Raw genomic sequence first — 21,633 nt, forward strand, 5'->3', positions numbered from 1 at the left:
CCAGTCGGGGCTTTATGGCAGAGTGGCCCGACGGAAGCCTCTCCTCAGTGCAAGACACATGAAAGCCCGCATGGAGTTTGCTATAAAACACCTGAATAAGGTTCTCTGGTCTGATGAGACCAAGATAGAACTTTGGCCTTAATTCTAAGCGGTATGTGTGGAAAACCAGGCACTGCTCATCACCTGTCCAATACAGTCCCAACAGTGAAGCATGGTGGTGGCAGCATCATGCTGTGGGGTGTTTTCAGCTGCAGGGACAGGACGACTGGTTGCAATCGAGGAAAGATGAATGCGGCCAAGTACAGGGAAATCCTGGACGAAAACCTTCGCCAGAGAGCTCAGGACCTCAGACTGGGCGAAGGTTTACCTTCCAACAAGACAATGACCCTAAGCACACAGCTAAAATAACGAAGGGTGGCTTCACAACAACTCCGTGACTGTTCTTGAATGGCCCAGCCAGAGCCCTGACTTAAACCCAATTGAGCATCTCTGGAGAGACCTAAAATGGCTGTCCACCAACGTTTACCATCCAACCTGACAGAACTGGAGAGGATCTGCAAGGAGGAATGGCAGAGGATCCCCAAATCCAGGTGTGAAAAACTTGTTGCATCTTTCCCAAAAGACTCATGGCTGTATTAGATCAAAAGGGTGCTTCTACTAAATACTGAGCAAAGGGTCTGAATACTTAGGACCATGTGATATTTCAGTTTTCTTTTTAATAAATCTGCAAAAATGTCAACAATTCTGTGTTTTTCTGTCAATATGGGGTGCTGTGTGTACATTAATGAGGAAAAAAAATTAACTTAAATGATTTTAGCAAATGGCTGCAATATAACAAAGAGTGAAAAATTGAAGGGGGTCTGAATACTTTCCGTACCCACTGTAGGTGTCTTCAGCAGATGGAGCAAGAGCGCGATATCCCATAGTCATGTGTTGTACTGAGTGTACCGACTGAATGGGAACGCGGTTTTATTCAGAAACTAAACACCACTGTGTTGCTCGGAGACGCACAACAATTCTGCTCTGGCTTTAAAGGTAATTATGTTCTCTGCAAAATTGAGCAAAAACACATAATATTGTGTTTAAAATATAACACAATATCAACTTCTTATTTACTGAACTGTTGTATAAAATCACAATAAACTTGTGATATTCAGGACAAACAGCACTCGTGTGATATTGCTCTCGCTGCTCCTGTGATATCGCTTATTGTATGATATAAATATGAGACAAAAACACATACAGGGGCATTTTTGCACCAATATCTTGAATTTTAGGGCATAACTGCATTTATGGAGTTGTTGCCCTGCATCATACTTGTCAACAGTCAACTGTGTGAAATGTAAGATGACGTACAGGTTTGGGGCGGAGCCAGTGCATTAACTGTGTTAAAATATTTTAATTGCGTTATTTTTTAATAACTAATTAATTAAGTTAACATATTAAACTGGCAGCCCTAATATATATATATATATATATATATATATATTCAAAATTTATTATTTAACTTGTCTCACAGTAAAATCTCCAGTGTTGAAATCCCAGTGTTAAGGACTTTTAGAGTAAAGAGTTAAAGTTGTGGTGTTGAATTTTAAAGGATTAACACTAGCTAGTGTAAACAGCACCAATCACCGCAGATCTCATTTAAAATATGTATTTTATAACATCATATTAATTTATAAATTTAAATTTATAAATGTAAATTTTCCTTACTTTAGCAAAGACAAACCACTCTCTTCTTGGCTTACATCGAAATCCTCCGACATTTCTCTTTACAAATCCTTGTTTTGTATTTCTAATTCGTGATTCGTTTGTTTTGCTCTCTGCTCTTCCGCCTTCGTCACTTCTCACCGCATGCACTACACCGACGTCCTGCGTCATCCGCCCGGAAAGACTTCCACGTACAACATTTAGCGCAAGCTAGAGAAAAGTGTTTATAACGTTTTAAATTTGGATATTTTTCTTACAAGAACACATTGATTCGCTACAGGAAGCCTTTATTCACCCCCCAGAGACGTGTTTTATTATGGATGGATGCACTTTATTGCACTTGTTTTGGACTGTTGAACAGAAACACCCACCCACTGCCATTATAAAGTTTGGATTAGCCAGGAAATTTTTTAATATCATTCCGATTGGATTCGTCTGAAAGAAGAAAGTCATATACACCTATAGGATGCCTTGCAGGTGAGTAAATCATGGGGTAATTTGAAATTTCGGGTGAACTAACCCTTTAAGTTATTATTTACTCACCCTTTTGTTTTTCTAATGTGGTATGCCCTTTTTTCTTTTTCGGACCTGCTTGTCCTTATAATGTCAGTATATGCCAATAAATATCAAGCTTTTGAAAAAGATGCAAAAGGATCAGAGTGGTCGCATGTATTTCTTCTGTAGATTATTCAAAATATAACCTTTTGTGTTCCTCAGAAGAGAGAAAGTCATACAGGTTTGGAACCACGTGAGGATAAATAAATAATGACAGAATTTTCAGTTTTGGGTGAAGTTCTTGTATTGCAATTCATACTTGTCTCTGACATTTCACCTGATAATAGTTTTGATAAATGGATGTGGAATGATCCTGTTTTGGTTTTGTACTTATATTTATTTATTTTTCAATTTTACAGGGGCAGTTTTGTGATGCTGTAAATAGGAGTGGATATCTTGCTTGGCTGAAAACTGCAGAGAAACGCATCTCATCGTGCTGAAAAAAAGAATGAGAGTATTCTCTCCAAGGAGGTCCAAACACCAGCATATACTTTGATTAGTGAGCATTAACATGCATTCAGCTTTTATGGTAATGAATGGAATGCTGTTGTTTAACCTCCTAAATGTCAGCATTATAAACCTTATGACATTAATGGACCAAATAAGAATGTTTTTTGTGTCTTTGCACTGATTTGCTTCTACATTATGATGTTTAATTGTTGTAAGAACATGTTCTTTACATGTATTGAAAACATTGAGTGTGAAGACATTTTGGTGTAGGGAAAAAATGTTTCAATAAAATAAATAAATGTAAACGTGTATTGTTTTGTGGGTTTATTTTTTAATATTTTCACCTGAACACTGGTGCAGTGTTGACCAGTTAATCCATAAGTGTTAACTTTCAACACCAACTTTGGTGTTCTCATCATCTATTCTGGTTTTGATATTTTACATGTTAAGAGTTTGTTAGTTAACACTGTCAGAGTGTTAAAAATGTTAACTCTTTCAAAAGTGTTAAAATTTAACACTTTAGCAGTGATTCCCATATGAACACTGGGTAAGTGTTAATTTTAACTCTGAGGGAGTTAAATCCACTCTTTTAAATTTGCTGTGTGCAAAGGAGTGGAAAGCTATATTCAAATTCAAGTTTAATGTGAATGACTTTACAAAATAAGCAAAATAAGCTTTTTTTCTCAAAATCTGCTATTTTCTTTTGCTGTTTGAATGTATTAAAATACTCACAAATGTAGCAGAAAATGTCTGGTTTAAATGATTAAATGGTTTAACAAACCATATTTTATATAGTATGTATTTGTATTATTACATCTATTTCTATTGTAATGTGTTGTAAACATCAGTAAAAGCAGTGAAAATAAAGAGCGAGAAAGAAAAACAGAGCGAGCGAGCGACATAAAGACAGCAGTGATAGAGAGAGACAGATAAAAGCGACGTAGGCATGGAGTCAAAGTGTCTGCATCTTGCTTCGCCTTTCTTTCGTCCCCATATTGCTGAGATGCGAAGTTTGTGTGTGAGTGTGTGAGTGTGTAAGTGTCGTCTGTCCCCCATCGGGAGGCTGAGACGTGAGTCTGGGTTTGGCTGCGCCACTGAAGCTCAGATGAAAGGCACTCACTGCTCTCTCTCCTCTTTTCTCTCACAGGGCTCCAGGAACCTGATGTCATTTGGAAGCACTTTGATTTAAAGCCTCTGTTTGAGCCTGTGAAGGAGCGTTTTGTTCTGCTGCTGGTATGTAGAGAGCTCCACGCTGCAGTGGACACAACTCTGGACCTGGAAAAAATGAGTTTGGGAAATGGGACTCACACTTGTACACACCGGCCTTGTTGCATTCTGGTCCACACAATGACAGTTAATCTTCATAAAGTGTGAATGGTAACCATGGGTCTGCAAACTGACAATGGCTCTCCGGGATTTCCAATGCTGATGCTGCATCAAAAACTCTGAAAGCATGGGTACTGGATTAGCACCCAAGCAATTTCCAAATTATTGTTGGAGACGGCAATGGTGGTTTGAGGGAAAACCACAGTCTGTGGTGGCGGAAAGCTTAACAACTGCATCCAAAACATATCAGGCATTGTGGCCTTTGAAGAGCTCGGTACAACCCCCTATACAGAGCTTCCTAATCAGCAACTTTCCCAGCATTCAAACTTTGGCGCAGTGACAAAACACTGTTGCCCTTCATATCAAACTTGCCATTACGCAAGTTACCCCATTAACATGCGGACTGACTCTAGTAGGTTCCGTGAGAGTAAAAGAGGCAGGTCAACACATCATTTGTAGTGCTTGCAGTTTAGTGTATCATTGGTTGATTTTCCCAGCTGTATTGTTGAAGATATGGGCACACTGTGGGGTTGTGTGAGATGAATGTCCTGTAGATTATAAATTTAGCTTTTTCTTAGTGATTTTTCTGTTAAAATTGGGACCTACTATAGATTCCATACAAAGATCTCAAATGTCTAATCAAACATAATGGGATGCAGCTCTACTATCTAGTGCTGCAATATGGCACATGATCAGATATATCAAAGATAAGCAAAGTAATCCAATGAAATATGATGTTAATGTGGTCATCACTGATTTTGATTTACAATAAACATTGCAACAAACAGCAACATTGCAAAACATATGTGCGATATGAAGTTGCAATTGTGAGATATAGCCTAAAGTTGCAAATGTTGGATTATGAATTCTCAATTATGAGATATAAAGTCTCAATTGTGAAATATGAAGTCACAATTGTGAAGTATAAAGTAGTTAATATAGGATATGAAGTCACAATTGTGAAGTGTAAAGTAGCTAATATAGGATATGAAGTCACAATTGTGAGATATAAAGTCTCAAATGTTGAATATGAAGTCGCAATTGTGAGATATAAAGTTGCAGTTGTGAGATATGAAGTAGCAATTGTGAGATATGAAGTCAGACTTTTAAGGTATGAAGTTGCAAATGTTAAAAATGAAGTCGCAATTGTGAGCTATAAAGTTGCAAATGTGAGATATGAAATCGCAATTGTGAAATATGAAGTCATAATTGTGAGATATGAAGTCGCAATTGTGAGATATGAAGTTGCAATTGTGAGCTATAAAGTTGCAGTTGTGAAATATAGTCACAAATGTGAGATATGAAGTCGCAAATGTTGGATATGAAGTCAAAACTGTGCAATATAAAGTCGCAATTGTGAGATATGAAGTCACAGTTATGAGATATAAAGTCGCAATTGTGAGATTTGAAGTCAGTTGTGACATAAAGTCACAAATGTGGGATATGAAGTCGCAGTTGTGAGATATGAAGTTGCAGTTGTGAAATATAGTCACAAATGTGAGATATGAATTCGCAATTGTGAGAAAGTCACAATTATGAGATATAAAGTCGCAATTGTGAGCTATAAAGTTGCAGTTGTGAAATATAGTTGCAATTGTGAGATATGAAGTCACAATTGTGAGACATGAAGTTGCAGTTGTGAGCTATAAAGTTACAAATGTGAGATATGAAGTCACATTTATGAGATACAAATTAGCAATTGTGAGATATGAATTTGCAATTGTGAGATATAAAGTCACAATTATGAGATATAAAGTTGTAATTGTGAGCTATAAAGTTGCAGTTGTGAAACATAGTCACAAATGTGAGATATGAAGTTGGAATTGTGAGATATAAAATCACAATTGTGAGATAAGAAGTCGCAGTTGTGAGATATAGTCTTAATTGTGAGATATAGTCACAAATGCGAGATATAAAGTCACAATTGTGAGAGAAAAAGTTGCAGTTGTGAGATATAAAGTCTTAATTGTGAGATATTAAGTCACAAATGCGAGATATGAAGTTGCACCTGTAAGATATTAAGTCACCACTGTGAGATATAAAGTCGCATAACTTCGCAAATGTGATATATTTAGTCGCAATTGTGAGATATGAAGTCACAAATGTGAGATATAAAGTCACAAATGAGATCTGAATTCACAAATGTGATATATGAAGTCGCAATTGTAATATTAAGTCACAAATGTGAGATATAATGTAAATATTGTGAGATATGAAGTCGCAATTGAGGTATAAAGTTGCAACTGTAAAATATAGTTTCAAACGTGAGATATGAAATCGCAAATGTGAGATATAAAGTCGCAAATGCGAGATGAAGTTGCAAATGTAAGATGTATTTTTAAATATTTTATTTTATGTTTTTTTTATTTTAACTTTATTTTTTTCTGAAAGTACCCTTTCAAAAATATTTTTATTTTCTCGAATAAGATGCTTTATGCTCTATGCTGCACAGAACAGCAGTGAAAACATCTATATCCCATCTTTTGCATATTCTGTCATAAATGACTGCTAAATACTTAATAAATGTTACATTTATTAATAGTACAAGTATTTTGTTATACTTGCATGTTAAAAAAGAAAAGAAAAGAGGCATGGTTGATAGTCAATAATAATGTGTCAAAAGTCATTACATCCATTTTGACTGATTTCTTATGTTTCCAAAGCATGCGCTCAACCGTGGAGAACTGCACAAAGTTCAGCAAAGTCAATAATTCGGCTTTGAATGATCCGTTAGCTTTCAGGGATGTTTGCAGTCTTGTCACTATGGAGCACTAAACTCTCGGGAATGTGGAATCCTGTTTTCTTGTGAACATTAAGGCATGTTTAGACTTATTCATATTTGCCCAACAGCAATTTCACCTCATACAGCAGAAAATATTTTCTTTCTCAATTCATGTAAACAGAATAACAACAATCTTTATTTGTGCTGTGTAATGTAAATTTTAAATTCTCTACCACATGCTTTTAAATGAATTATTTATGAAGAAAACTGAATTTATTAACACTGTCTTAGCTAAAATTGTATTTATTATTATTATTATTTGTATTTTTACATTTGTCTTTTCTATTATCTTAAATGCATCAAACATACAAAAAATATTTTAAGAAACACTTTTAATTAAAAGGTAATTTAAGGACAACAGGATGTTTATTTATTTGTTTGTTTCTTATTCATTAATTTATTTATTTTTTGTAATTTTTACTGGATGAGATTATAAATTTTATAAAATATACAAAAATAAATATACACCCATATATACAAAACAATGCTGCTCCATGGATGTAAATGCAGTTTTAGCGGGCCCCCAGTGAAACATGCAGTTTTACAACTGAAGAACAGACCCTGCATAAATTAAAGATAATCCTTGGTAAATTATGTTAATGTATTCGCATGGTCTCTGCATGCGTAACATGGGTAGTATATTACTAGTTTTGGGACCCAATTTTTGTATCGAGTTGAACTGTAAACCTGCCACTTTAATTGAATGTAAGTCTCCAAAAGGCGCACAATATTGAAAATAAAAGCACTTCCTGTTCCATATAGCTACTATGCCGTCATTGAAGATGCGAAAGTTACATTATCTGATCTTTCTCCACAGTTTTTTTGTGTGATGCTGATCTTGGTTTGTTTGATCAGTGTCTGTTTAAACAGTCTGAGCTCGTTGTGCCTAATGAGTTGTGCTTCTTATTAAATTGAGCCAAGTTTCCTCAACAGCCTTCAGAGATAACCTACTTCTGAAGAGTGTTTTGCCTGCTGTTGCAAGCCGTGGTAACTTTGCTGAACATGCTGGAAATAGCATATTTATTAGCCAAAAAAATTGCTAAATTCACAATCAGGATAGCAAAATATAAAAGTAGAATTCTGACTTTTTTCTTGCAACTCCGAGTTTACCTCTCACAATTCATCTTGCAAGTCTGACTTTTTTCCTCATAATTCTGAGTTTATCTCACAATTTTGACTTTTTTCTCAGAATTGCAAGTTTTTATCTTGCAGTTCAGAGTTTATATCTCACAATTCAGATTTTTATTCGCAGAATTGCGTTTTCCGTGGTGGAAACTGGCTTTGATATAACACTGAGCCATCATCTTTGGTAAATGACAATTTTTGATGAGTAATAAACATTTATTATACAACAGAAAATATTATTCATTCTCATTACAAACATTCTGTACTTTTTCTTCACCCTAGCCTAGTTTCTGCTAATAGAGTCAACATGACTCACTCTTTGCTTTTGAATCAAATGTTCTGAACTAACACTGTTCATTCAAACGAATCAAGGAACATTCTGATCCCTGAGGAGTAGATAATATATCTCATTCAAGCAGTTACACCTCTCTTTCTCAAAAACAAATATTTACCAGACCTTTTGAAATCTGATAATTGCATTTCTCGTAATCTCCTTGCATTGAAATGTATCTTAAATGCTGTGCAAGAGTATTTCTTTGAGGATTGTTTTCAAACCAAGACAAGAATGTGCGCGTCTCAGGGGGTGCATGTGCATAAAAGGGTGCAAATATGCATATAACATCTTTGGTTTCAGGGTCACTGATGATGCTTTGGCTACTCTTTTAGTTAACCAATATTCATTCCCCACCTTGGTCTTTTGTGGTTGTTGCTTTAAGCATTTATTTCACAAAATTAATCATACCTATTTATGCATGAAGGCCAGTTATGATTTAAAAGTAAAAATGAAACATATAACACAACAACACACACGTTGTGTTTCCATGTTTGGGGACATAAAATCAAGCAATGGCCATAGATGTACATAAATGTACTGTAGAAAATTGGAAATTTCAATGATATATTGGCCATTGAACTAAAAATGTTCTCATATTTCATTTCAGATATCTTTCACCTTACTCCACTTGTCTGTTCCCACTGCGTTCGAAATCAGATGTGAGGATCGCGGAGTAAGAGCGTTTTTCGCTCGCTTCAGGAATGGGGATGGAAACCCCGGAGTGGAGCTGGAGCGGAGTGATTATACGGAACGCTTCGAGCGGGTATAGGACAACCTCTGACTCTCCGCTCCGCTCCAGACCGAAGGCTTCCAGACCAGTGAACCTTCATTTGGAACAAATTTCATCGATAGAGAAGAAATGTCCTATACGAACTAACTGGCCAAGTTTTGCCTGAAATGTAAGTTACTCAACTTTAATAGCTTATTTATTGAGTTGTATAAAAATAATATATTATTAATAATATATTGATATTTTTTTTAAGCAGCCACTTTTATTGTATCTTATTATGAAACTATGGTTACAATTATCTATGAAAGTAGTATAATGCATTACAGTATGTATTATAACGCAGTAAGAATTTCTCATAAGATTAATAATAAATGCATAATTAAGTGCTATCATTTTAACATCCACATGGTTATAATGCATTATAGTCTGTGGTTAGAATTATTTCCGAAAAGACTTTGTATTTCTATATTGTACATTTATGATGCGTTGTATATACAGTCTCCATAGAAAGTGTTACCAAACTTTTTTTGTGTGTGTGGTGGTGTGTGGGCGGCGCGCGCACTTCCAGCCGAACTCACGCGAAGCGATGCGCTTCATCCGGACGCGCGCTCATCCATGCAGCGGAGAGCGGAGTGGATCTGACCGCTGAAGGGGGTATCTCCTCCCGTTACCCAACCAATGTGATACCTTCCGGCTCTTCGGGAGAGGTGTTCCTCTGTCATCTCGATTGTCTTCACCTTGTTTACGCTTAACAGCAATATTTCTTCGCATTCAGAGAATAATGGAAGCGCTCGCGACGAGATGCGCACTCTTTCTTGCGCAGATCGCACTCTTCAGTAATACAGGTATGCAAAGCAAGAATCTCTACTTTACTTTATCTGTTTTTAATAAATCCTTCATTGTTGGGCTTATAAATGAGTGTAGTGTATGTAATGCTGTACAGATGCGTAAAGTGCTGGATGTTATAGTTTGCACACCAAGCGTATTTCTATTGAACTTGGGGTTCAAACTTTAAACATGATGTATTTCTAGCTAAACGTGATCTATGCCCAAAATGTCAAGTCGTTCTTTCATAATGAGTCACATCGAGGCAATTCAAACAGGCCTATTTATTTATTTATTTTTGTCTGCTATGTATGTTGTATTGTATTGGCAGTCAATGAACAAGAGAGCATGAAACATTGTTTAAACGGAGAGTGTGCCTGAGCATATGCTTTGTAGTTATATGAAGCCTCTAAATCATCAGTTCAATTAATGGATTTTTCTGCACTGTAAAATATGTCAATCCATTAAAATTGGAAACTGTAGTTTAATTGCTTTATATTTTTTATGATGCCAAATTCACAACACTGCCAAATTCATTCACAGTTTCTGTCAATTTAAATGTGATTACTGATGAACAAAATCAAGTTTAAACTTGAAAATCAATAACGTTAAATAGAAATAACAGGAATTATTAACAAAAACAGTGCAATAATATAATGATTTAAATATTTTAGTATGGTCTGCCTTTACCCAAGTAAATGGAAGTTGCATAGGAAAAATAAAGAAATAAAAACCTTAACATTAAAAAACAAACATTTCTTGCAGTCTGTTTGAGTTTCATTATTATGTTGGCAGCTTTTTGTTTATGCATTTTTTACAATGGGAAAGAATTGTGTGGCTGAGGTCATTCAGGTTCATCATACCTAGTGTTTGAGAAACTGAGAAAGACAAGATGTTAAACCCTTAGAATCAATTAAGTTATTTTGTAGGCTTAAAAGGGAGGGGCTTACATTCTAGAATCAGGATTATGACTCAGATCTCTGTCAGTTCATTTTTGCTGTAGTATTATTATTATACATATCAATATGTATGTAGTGCACTGTACAAAGTGAAATGTTGTTGCCTCAAAGATGAACTCAGCAATTTTTGCAATTTAAGGTTTCGCACATAAAGGAAAGAATACTTGTAAATACTTACTGTTAAGTGACATTTAGGGTTCATTCACATTAGCGGTCTACAAGAAAAAGCTGTTTTATTCTATATGGAGTGGGTTCCCCTTTATGGGCGCTGTCATGTTGAGATCACATGACCAACGGTGTAATGCAAATGGCTGAGTTACTACAACTAATAATCACTAATAACTACTAATATATTAATCAATGCAGCTAGCACCAGGTGAAAATTTGTTGAGAATTGAATCTGAATCCTAGAATGTCTATTATAGGGAGGAATATAATAAATAAAAGAAAAACAGATTTCAACGCAAAGCAGCAGCAATTAGTAAACTTCATTCATCCAGACCAATAGGTGTCAGTATAGTCTAAAACCACTGACGATACTGGAACCAATAAGAGCACAATAAGTTCACTTTTAAATTATTTCTACCTTATCTTACCTTTAAAATGACTTGTTGGTCTAAACTGTTAAAGAAAAATGAAAGAAATTAGAGAAAAAAGTTTAAGCCTGTAACAAAAATGTGGCTATTGCTGTTTGTATTTTAGTTTGTTATACAGTGCAAGTACCCTATGTGAAAAAAGCGTAACTTGGCTCAAAGTTAACATATGCCACTATTGTTCAAATTGTCCCCGAGCCCAGTTCAGTAGAAAGTGACAAATGCTTATACAAACCCAGACTTCAATCCTAGGCTCATTATTTTGTCTGCTATCTGTTACGAAGTGCCAAGGAGCGACTGATATGCCTGGATTAATCTTTTGGATGCCGTCTGAGACAAAGCCTTTAAGAGCTGGCCAAAGCCATTTTGCTTAGGACTTGGAAAAGCCCTTTTGTAAGTCAGCTAGTGAACCGGGATAGTAAGTCGGTACCTGCTAAAAAAAAAAAACGCTCAGCTGCTCCTTCGTTCCTTACTACTTTTCTTCTTTTCAGTTTGGTGTTCTAAATGATGCCGTGATGAAATGTGTGGCACAAAGGAAGGGCTGAATCTTTAGGATGCGAGCTAGTGAATGAATTCTCTCTCTCACCATCTGTCTTCCCAAGTGTTGTACTATAGCTAACAAGTTTTTTTTCCTTCTACACTTTTTTGGCACTGCTCTGTTTTTCCACTGAGAAAGTCCCTGTGTTGTTTGTCGGGTCTTGGGTTTGTGACAGATGGTAGTTGCGGACTGTAAAGCTGTCAGTCCGGGGTTCACGCGGCCCCTCCCCTGCCACATGCCTCATGTGTGTCCACCTGTGAGGGACGTGTGGCAGTGTGTGTCTCTACATGCTCCAATTAGTTGTGTGTCCAAGCAGACCTACCGTTTTAGGCTTAAAGGTGAAGTGTGCTATTTTTCAATGTTAAAATACACGTCTCTTCCAGAGTGTAAAAGGATATGTAGCTAATGGGGAAAAGAACTTAACTTGATACATCAGGATTTGATTGGATTGTGAAAAGTGGGCGTTACAGATACAGAAATAGCTGTTTGACTACATTATCCAATAGCCTATGTGGCCTCAGTGATGTCAGCAGAAAAGGAAAGTTGTTTCGCTCAACTGTTTTTGCACCATTTCTGACAGATTGTGAGTTTTCGCAGTTGCAAAGGGGATATTCAGTGATTTTTTTCAGCAGGTTATATCATCACACCAGTAGGTGGCGACAATTATTGTGTAAGTCACTGAATTGTTCATTCAAATGTTTTGTTCAAAAACACTGATTTATTCTGAAAACAAAACATGATTTATGAGTGAGCCAAAAAATTATTCACTCAACCGTTTTGTTCAAAAAACAGAATCATTCGTGAAAGAAACAAATGACTCGATTTATGAGGGAGTCACATGATCATTCACTTAACTGATTCATTCAAAACACTGATTCGTTCAGGAATGAAACAAGTGGCTCTCTTAATGTGTGAGTCACTGAATCATTCACTCATCCAGTTTGTTCAAAAACAATGAATCCTTCAGGAACGAAACAAGTGAATTGATTTATTAGTGAGTCACAAAACATTCATTCAGCTTATTCATTCAAAAACACTGATTCGTTCAGGAAAAAAAACAACAACTATTGATTGTCTTCATGAGTGAGTCACAGAATCGTTCACTCAACCGATTCATTCAAAACACTGGTTCATTTAGGAAACAAAACAATTGACTGGCTGAATTTAGAAAAGCATACTAGTGTACTTTTTTTTTTTTTTTTTTTACTATTTTATCATTATAAGATATGGTATAAATAGAGTAGTACATAAATCTGAATTCAAAAATTATTTTTAAGATTACGTCTGAATTATTCAGTCAAACAATTCATTCAAGATCACTGACTTATTCAGGAGTCATTGAATCACTTAACCATTTATTCAAAACACTAATTCATTCAGGAAATGACTAATAACTGGCAGAATTTGTATTGTAATTCAACTACTGTTTTTATAAATAAGACATTCAATTATTCAGTCAAACTCTTTGCTCAAGAGCACTGATTTTTTTACGGGAAAAAAACAAGTGACTTTCTTTTTGAGTGATTTATTGAATCATTTACCAATTTGTTCAAAACAACGATTTATTCATTGGCTTGGCTTTCATTACTGGAGTAAAAACAGACTAGCCATATTTTTTTCTGAAATGTAAATCATTCACTATTAACTTCTTGATAGAACTGTATAAAAACATTATCTCACCTGCAGTCATGCTATTGTTATGGATATTTCTTTAACTGATGTAATCTTTGTGTTTGCTTAGTGTTAAAGCATCTGTTTGTGACCAGCACTTTTTTGTCTGTGTTTTTCTTTCTTTTTTGCTCTTTGGTGGGGGCACTTGGGGTAGCTTGGCATCCAGACCCCCTGTCCGAATCTGCTTGTGAAAACGGGAGCAGATTTCCCCTCGACGGCAGCGGGGGCATTTGATGAACAGATTATTCGGTATTAGGCTCAAGCACATTCACTCAGGCATGCGGAGGGGACGCACTGAGCCTCCGAGTCCTGTCTTTTCTCTCCTTCCCAAGACAGTGGAGGGGCCGAGTTTGAATGGACCGGGGCGGTGGATGGGATGGTGGTGAGGGGGGCTTTAGTGGTGAGCCAAATCTCTGCACCATCCTGCCCATGGCCTTGGGCCAGTCCCGCTTAGTGAATTATGCTGTCAGCTGCTCGATTTGTTTGTGCCTGGCTGGCAAGAGGCGGCCGGTGCTCGTGGACATACAACAACGTAGGGTGTCTGGACTGGAAGGGGGGTCTTATTGTATATGGCATGTGAGTGTGACATTCAGGAGGGCCCCTGATTTGTCCCAGTGGTGGTGCTCCCATGTCACAAAGGATGGATGAGCGAGTTGGGGTACTTTTGTGTGTCTGTGTGGGAGAGAGGGGTGAACTTGAACTGAGAGTGTCAGAGGCTTTCCTCTTTGCGGTTTTTTATTGCGAACACCTATGAGAGCACTGCTGGGTGTATTTATAGAGTTACAAAAGAAAGGGATAGTCCCCCCCCCCCCCAAAAAAAGGTTTGATTAACCAGGTTTTTCCAAACATGTATGGCTTGCTTTCTTATGTGGAATGCAAAAGATGATGTTTTGAAGGATGAATCAACTGTTTATAGTGAAAGTGTTTCATTCTATAGCCAAAACACGTCTTTTTTTGGCAAATCCGATCCATTACATTCATATCCATTTAGATAGTCTAAAATAGCAACAAAAAACAAACAAACAAAAAAGTATTTTTTTAGAAACAGATCCAAACCCTGTCCATATGTAGTTAGATTTATTTAAAATCTGTATCAAAAATTGTATTTTTGGACCTTCTTTTGCAAAAGTATTGCATTTCCCTGAGAAACCTTGCATTCGCTCACAAAACCTTTAGTGTTTGTTTGCAAAAATGTTGCAATATAGCCTTTCCTCTCACCTCATATTTCCATCACAATTTTTTTGCAAGCAAATGTAAAACTTTTTCAGGATAGTGCATAAGTTTTGCAAGCCAATTCAACGTTTTTCGGGGGAATGTAAAAGTTTTGTGAGAAAATGCAAAATTATTAATAGAATAGAATAGAATAGAATACATCTTTATTGTCATTGTTAAAGGAACAATGGTTATTGCACATTGCCAAATTTTTATTATCACTGCATCCCTGATTAAAAATGTTAGGATTTTTGTAAATGCATGAGTTTGATCGGTCAGACTAGAGTTTTTTTTTTTTTTTTTTGTCATTTGTGACAAACAATTCCCTCCAGAACACCTTAACATCATAAGACAAGAAGAAAACCACTTACAAACTCTAATTCAATTTCCAGTCTTTCATATGCCATTTCATCTCTTCAGATTTTCCTTTATCTCTAAATCCATTGAAAGTCTGTCTCTCTCACTCTGTGTCCCTTGGGAATCTCAGCATCTTCATCTCAGTGCGTGTAGATTGACAGGCTCTGCCGGGGCCCCAATGGCTCTCTGCCGGTTGGGTCAGTATCCCTGACTTGCCACTTAATTAATGACAGCAGACTAGGGTTTGCTGTCATGCTACTGAAAGAGTTGCTCCCGTCTGCCATTGGAGAAAACAAGAGCAGGTCTGTTGAGTGCTAGCTTAAGATGCTTTGAGATCCCTTCCTGTTCTTTTCCAGGCTAGAGGTGTGTGGTCTAGATCTCTGCTCTCATTCAATAGACCTTGGAGAGGATGCTGAATACAAATCAAAGTAAAGTTTGGACACTATGATATAGTAGCTTGGTCTCTGACACTGTGTGAGTATAAAGTCTGAGGTCACTGTGAGTACCCAAAGAGAGGACAATCAAAGCTGCTTGTGTTTTCTTCTTAAATCACTTGTGTTCTTGAAGTAGTTTCAGTTCTGTTTGTATAGAATGGCAGCAGGTCGAAGATTAATAATTGATAGTATGTATAGGACTAAAAAGGTTGTATTGTATACGGTCCCGAGGGGCATGAGCTACTCTATACCTTACACAGTATCTTCTGACAAGGATGAAAGCACTAGAGTATTAAGAGGTGTGCCTTATCTATCTATCTATCTATCTATCTATCTATCTATCTATCTATCTATCTATCTATCTATCTATCTATCTATCTATCTGTCTATCTGTCTATCTATCTGTCTGTCTGTCTGTCTGTCTGTCATCTATCAATCTGTTATATTATACAACGTATACAAATTTTTATAAAAATTATACAGTTTTTGTCATATTTTATTCCTGATTTGAAAAGTCATTAAAATTTAATTTCAGCAAACTGTTACAGAGTTTTCAGACTCTCCCCTTTCAAGATAGGAGCTGTAGTGTATATGAAATCGCTGTTTGGGGAGTCTAATATGGCTGTTGAGTGAACTGACTTGTCGTAAAGGGACTTTGGTAAAATCCAGTAAAAGTCTGGTTTAAAAGACTTTTACTTCATCAAGACTTGAACTTGGGTTGCCAAAGCACAACTATGCTGGATGTCGGAGTTCTGCCCACGAGTCTGTCGACTCTGATGAAAGGGTCGGCTTTCAAAGGTTAATTGCAATCTGAACTGATCACGAGACAATTTATACGCTGTTGATGCCTGAACGGACATGTTGACTTTGATACTAGCAGGCTAGTTTTGGTCATATAAATGGACTGTTCTGATCACATAAACACTGAAGGTCTCCTCTTCTACAAGCAGATGACACAGATCCACATCTGGGTAAGGAGGAGACAGCTGGTGGATGAGCTGTGGGTGGTTTGCTGATCTCCCCCAGATTGGACTCAAATGGGACAAAGACCAGGGCAAAAGCTTATCTCACAATCAAGGCTCTTATAAGATTTACAAGCGTATTTGACAGCGCTGAGTTACTTTCCTCTTATGATATCCTCTGAGGGCTGCAATTCTAGATATATTATTATCATTTGACATAATGTTAGTCTTATGTTGTTTCTTGGATAAGCAAATGTTAAAGGAACATTCCATTTGATCATTTCACAAACATTATGGGAACATTAATATTCTCAGAAAATTCTGTGAACATCCAACTAAAATGATTCAGGGGAAAAAAAAAGTTTCCCATTAGTCAGATGATTAGACTCCTATTTGAGTTGAGATTTTAAATGAAAATGTTTCAGTGTCACTCAAGGACACTGCAGTGGTTGACAGTACTCTGGATACTCTCAGAGTCTTCCCCCATCTGAGAATCCATGCCCTTTTCAATTAGGATACCACTCCAAATAGCTACTCGCATGGGTCCTCCAGGCCATCAAAGAAATAATAGGAGATCTTCAGAGTCTCTTAATTAGGGCTGATTCTCGTTAATCCAGTTCATCCCGCCTGCACCATATGTCCCGGGGAAAACCGCTGTGGCCCGATGCAGGTGAAAGAACAATTACAAATTCCTCCCCCCTTTTTCATTCAACCTGTAGTAATGCTTTTTGAATATGTACTAGGTTGAGTGGGTAATCTCTGGCTTTGAATGAGAGGAGGAGACACATCGGAGAGCCTCTATCACTTCTTGGAACTCCCATTGCTCCAGCCAATTAGCTAAGATTCATCATATTAAACTGCTTTATCACTCGCCGTACAAAATACTCTCATACAGACTTCAAAGAGTATTTGGAGCTCATTGGTTCATATTATGAAATATTCTATAGTACTGCTTCTTGACAGGTGTTGTGACCCAAAAATGGATTTCAGGTCTGTTCTGATTGGTTGGAAAATAATATTCCAGGTAAAAAAAGAAGAAAAAAGAAAAGAAAACATATTTAAGAAATACTTATGGAAATTGAGAAGTGTGACAAAAAGCTAAAACTTTTCTAAAAGTCCAAACCTCTGTGCTCTTATTGATGTCTACTTATGAGAATTAATAATTTCCCTGTTTGTGGTTTTGGCTCTTAGTGAGTGCTGGTGGGCCCTAGATTAAATGTATTTTTGTCTAGACTGGCTCATGCCAAATCAGAGACTCCTTATGTTCCTCATGAAGTCTTTGAGCATGTGGAAATCTGGCTGTAATGATTCGTCTCAGATGTACTCTCATTCATTGAGAGAATGGCTCTGTATACAAGATGTGCATCTGTGTTGATCATTTCTCAGGATGTTGTTCTTGCTTAGATGTTTTTTACTGGCATTTTCTTGACAGCTTCTCAGAACATGACTTGACTCGATTAGCTTCCAATAAGATTCAAGACATTTAATCAATAAGTTCTTTAGTCACTAATTGGATATACCACATTTTAAAATCATGATTAATTGATGGTTAATCTTAATCAAAAATATATTACATTTATTGAATAATAATAAAGTTACGACATGATAATTTTTTCAATGATCAATCACAAATCCAGAATTATATTACTAAGGACAGAAATTGATCATAGTCACAAAATTTGCGCGAAAAAAAAAAAGGTTGGAGCTGTGGCTTAGTGAACATTGAGCTCTGGTGCTCATGTGGGAGATTTGACTTTGCATCTGGACCGCATTTTGATAACTCCTGTTTGGTCTGGTTTCTCTTCTCTTTGAATATTAATCTAAACAGCAAAAAAGAGAATTTAGTTTGAAGATGTCTTCAGAAAGAGTAGTTAAATTGACAGACATGACTTTTAGAGCACATAATCATCATTTGCTTTCATTTTCATTCCAGTTTTGCTCTTGTTTTCTTTCTTGCTCATCTTTTTTGGACTTTTTGTGAAATGGCGTTCCTTTTCACGCCATCAAAGCACTCTTGCTCTATAAACAGAAGGCTCAGATGGACAACATATTTAAAACATAGCCAGTCCAACTATAAATGTTTACTGCTGTATTGCATTTGAGGCAGAATACACTTCACTTTGTATTTTTTGACTCAGGACGCTGTTATAGTCACATCAAGAGCTTGAGCTCACTCAAGTCAAACATTAGTAAACTCGTAACTTCAGGCAAGTCTTTGTGAAAGAAACTGGTCTGAAACTGTGTTCATGGTGGTGGGTGTGAGTTGGCCCGAGGTCCATTTGTTTTCCTGCAGTAGTAACAAAAACGTTTCCTGCATGCTGATTGGCTAAAACGTCTCTTTGGCCAAGTTAACCTGTCTAAATGTGGACCGGGGTTGGTATATTTTTCTTAAAGTGAGAGTTTACCCAAAAATGAAGATTGTGTCATCATTTATTCACCCTTATATTATATCAAACCTATGGACAGGATACATTTTAAAGATTGAGCTGTGAACTTGAAAGATAGTGATTGAATCATTAAGTAAGCTGAACTGGATCAGTCAGATTTATGAACAAATCATTCAAATTGGTTCACTGATTCATTAAGAAGATGCAATTCAAAGATTGATTCATTCATTAATGAGGGATCACTACATCTCTCATGAACACACCAAAGCTGTTGACAAGATTTTTTTTGTGAATCATGTATTTTCCCATAATATTCATTCATTGTACAAGGCATAAATTTAAGATTTTTATATTTAAATTGCATCAATTTCATAAATGATGCACATTTGTCAGTTTTGGTGTTTTTCTTGGCTTTTAACATTACTAAACATAGTGGCTAATGCAATACCAGCTGACTACAGGATGATGAGAAATAAATCACACTTACAATCAATGTCCTGTCCTTGATGAACCCGGTCGCCATCAGTCTTATCGGGTAACACAGCAGGGTTGATGCTGGAATGCACCGGAGCAAGATTACAGTGCAATTAAAAGCACATCCTCTACCCACACACACTTCACCAGCATCAAGTCTCACACTCCAGCAGAGATTCTGTGTATCCTACACACACTCACACACACCTATAAGCTTCATCTGCTCACTCTGGCAACAAACTGTTTGCTCACTGTGTTTGCTTGCTGGCTGCGTTATTCCTATTGATTTCCATTCAGCCTGCTCAGTAAAATACTCTTTTATATAATATTTTATAGTAATTATTACATGATTAGAAATCTAAATGGTTGCATGCTATTCCTAAATAGACAAAAACTGACCTTGTCTTGACACATTTTCTGTTTTCTCACAGGAAATTGAAGCTAAACTTATCAAGGAGAGTTTAATAGCGAGCCTTTAGCATAATTCTATCCCTCTTCATCAATGCCTGATTATAATGTAGCGTTATCATGATAGCTTGTTTAGCATGCTAACAGCTTAGCATGGCACTAACTGTTGACTAAAATTTGTAAGAGCTTTTCATGTTAGCTTGTTAAACAAAGGCAAACTGAAAATCAAAATAAATGGCCAACTTTAAGTGCTAATCTTAGCTATATGCTGTTGCTTACATACAAATACTGTAGATGTTGCTAGCATACTGTAGATGACTTCAAAGCTTATTGCCACAGATTAAAAGCTTAGAAACAGTAGTTTTGATATTATTTGATATTTAATAAAAAATATAGTGGTATATGGCTGCATCATTCTTTGTTGGTTTTGTTAATTAATGAGTTTTTTCAATGAGCTTGGCTGATACTGATACCTAGAGCAATTATATATACATACACACACACACATGTTGGTTTATGTGGTTTACGGGGACTCTCCATAGGCATAATGGTTTTTATACTGTACAAACTGTATGTGCTATTGTCCTACACCAACCCTACACCTAAACCTACAAGGACCTACAGGAGACTGTCTGCATTTTTAGATTTAAAAAAAAACACCATTTAGTATGTTTTTTAAGCCTTTTGATATACGGGGACATAGGCAGTGTCCTCATAAACCACCTTCAAATTGTAATACCTCTGTCATACCCATGTCATTAAACAAATTTGTGTCCCCATAAACCACATAAACATGCACACATATATTTATGCGTGTGTGTGTGTATACAGTACTGTGAAAAGGTTTTTGCCCCTTTATTGTTTTTTTTTTTTTTACATTTTTTGCATATTTGTCACACTTAAAAGATTCAGATCATTGAACAAATTTTAATATTACACAAAGATAATGCGAGTAAATATAAAATGCAGTTTTTAAATGATGATTTCATTTATTAAGGGAAAAAAGCTGTCCAAACCTGCCTGGCCCTACGTGAAAAATTAATTGCCTCCTCCTGTTAAATCATGAAAGAACTGTGATTAACCACATTATTTTAGAAAGCTGAGTTAAATTTCACTAATAATTTCACTTAACCAAACCCAGGCCTGATTACTGCCAGACCTGTTGAATCAAGAAATCACTTAAATAGAACCTGTCTGACAAAGTGAAGCATGCTTAAAGAGCAACACATCATGCCGCAATCTAAAGAATTCAGAATAACATCTAAAGAACTGCAGGCCTCACTTGCCTCAATTAAAGTCAGTGTTCATGATTCAACAATAAGAAAGAGACTGGGCAAAAATGGTATCCATGGGAGAGTTCCAAGGCAAAAGCCATTGCTGACCAAAAAGAACACAAAGGCTCATCTCACATTTGCCAAAAAATATCTTGATTATCCCCAAGACTTTTGGGAAAATATTCTGTGGACTGATGCGACAAAAGGTGTGTGTCCCGTTACATCTGGTGTAAAACCAACACTGCATTTCATAAAAAGAACATCATACCAACAGTCAAACATGGTGGTGGTAGTGTGATGGTCTGAGGCTGCTTTGCAGCTTCAGAACCTGGATGACTTGCCATAATTGATGGAACCATGAATTCTGCACTCTATCAGAAAATCCTGAAGGAGAATGTCTGGCCGTCAGTTTGTGACCTCAAGCTCAGGTGCACTTGGGATATGCAGCAGGACAATGATCCCAAACACAGCAGCAAGTCCACCTCTGAATGGCACAAGAAAAACAAAATTAAGGTTTTGGAGTGGCC

At 36.5% G+C, this 21,633-nt stretch overlaps 1 protein-coding gene across 1 annotated transcript in view; it reads left to right on the plus strand.

The window, feature by feature from the left end:
* The first annotated feature begins 3,927 nt into the window (after nucleotides 1-3,927).
* ptprz1a (protein tyrosine phosphatase receptor type Z1a) overlaps nucleotides 3,928-21,633 on the plus strand; it is a 62,141-nt gene continuing 44,435 nt past the window's right edge. The window contains exons 1-3 of the mRNA XM_058766676.1: nucleotides 3,928-3,948; nucleotides 8,890-9,181; nucleotides 9,581-9,857. Of these exons, the coding sequence (XP_058622659.1) occupies nucleotides 9,794-9,857 (64 nt within the window). The 5' untranslated portion in view covers nucleotides 3,928-3,948; nucleotides 8,890-9,181; nucleotides 9,581-9,793. The remainder of the gene's footprint in view (nucleotides 3,949-8,889; nucleotides 9,182-9,580; nucleotides 9,858-21,633) is intronic.

This window comes from Onychostoma macrolepis, chromosome 25, assembly GCF_012432095.1.
Source record: "Onychostoma macrolepis isolate SWU-2019 chromosome 25, ASM1243209v1, whole genome shotgun sequence".
NCBI lineage: Eukaryota > Metazoa > Chordata > Actinopteri > Cypriniformes > Cyprinidae > Onychostoma > Onychostoma macrolepis.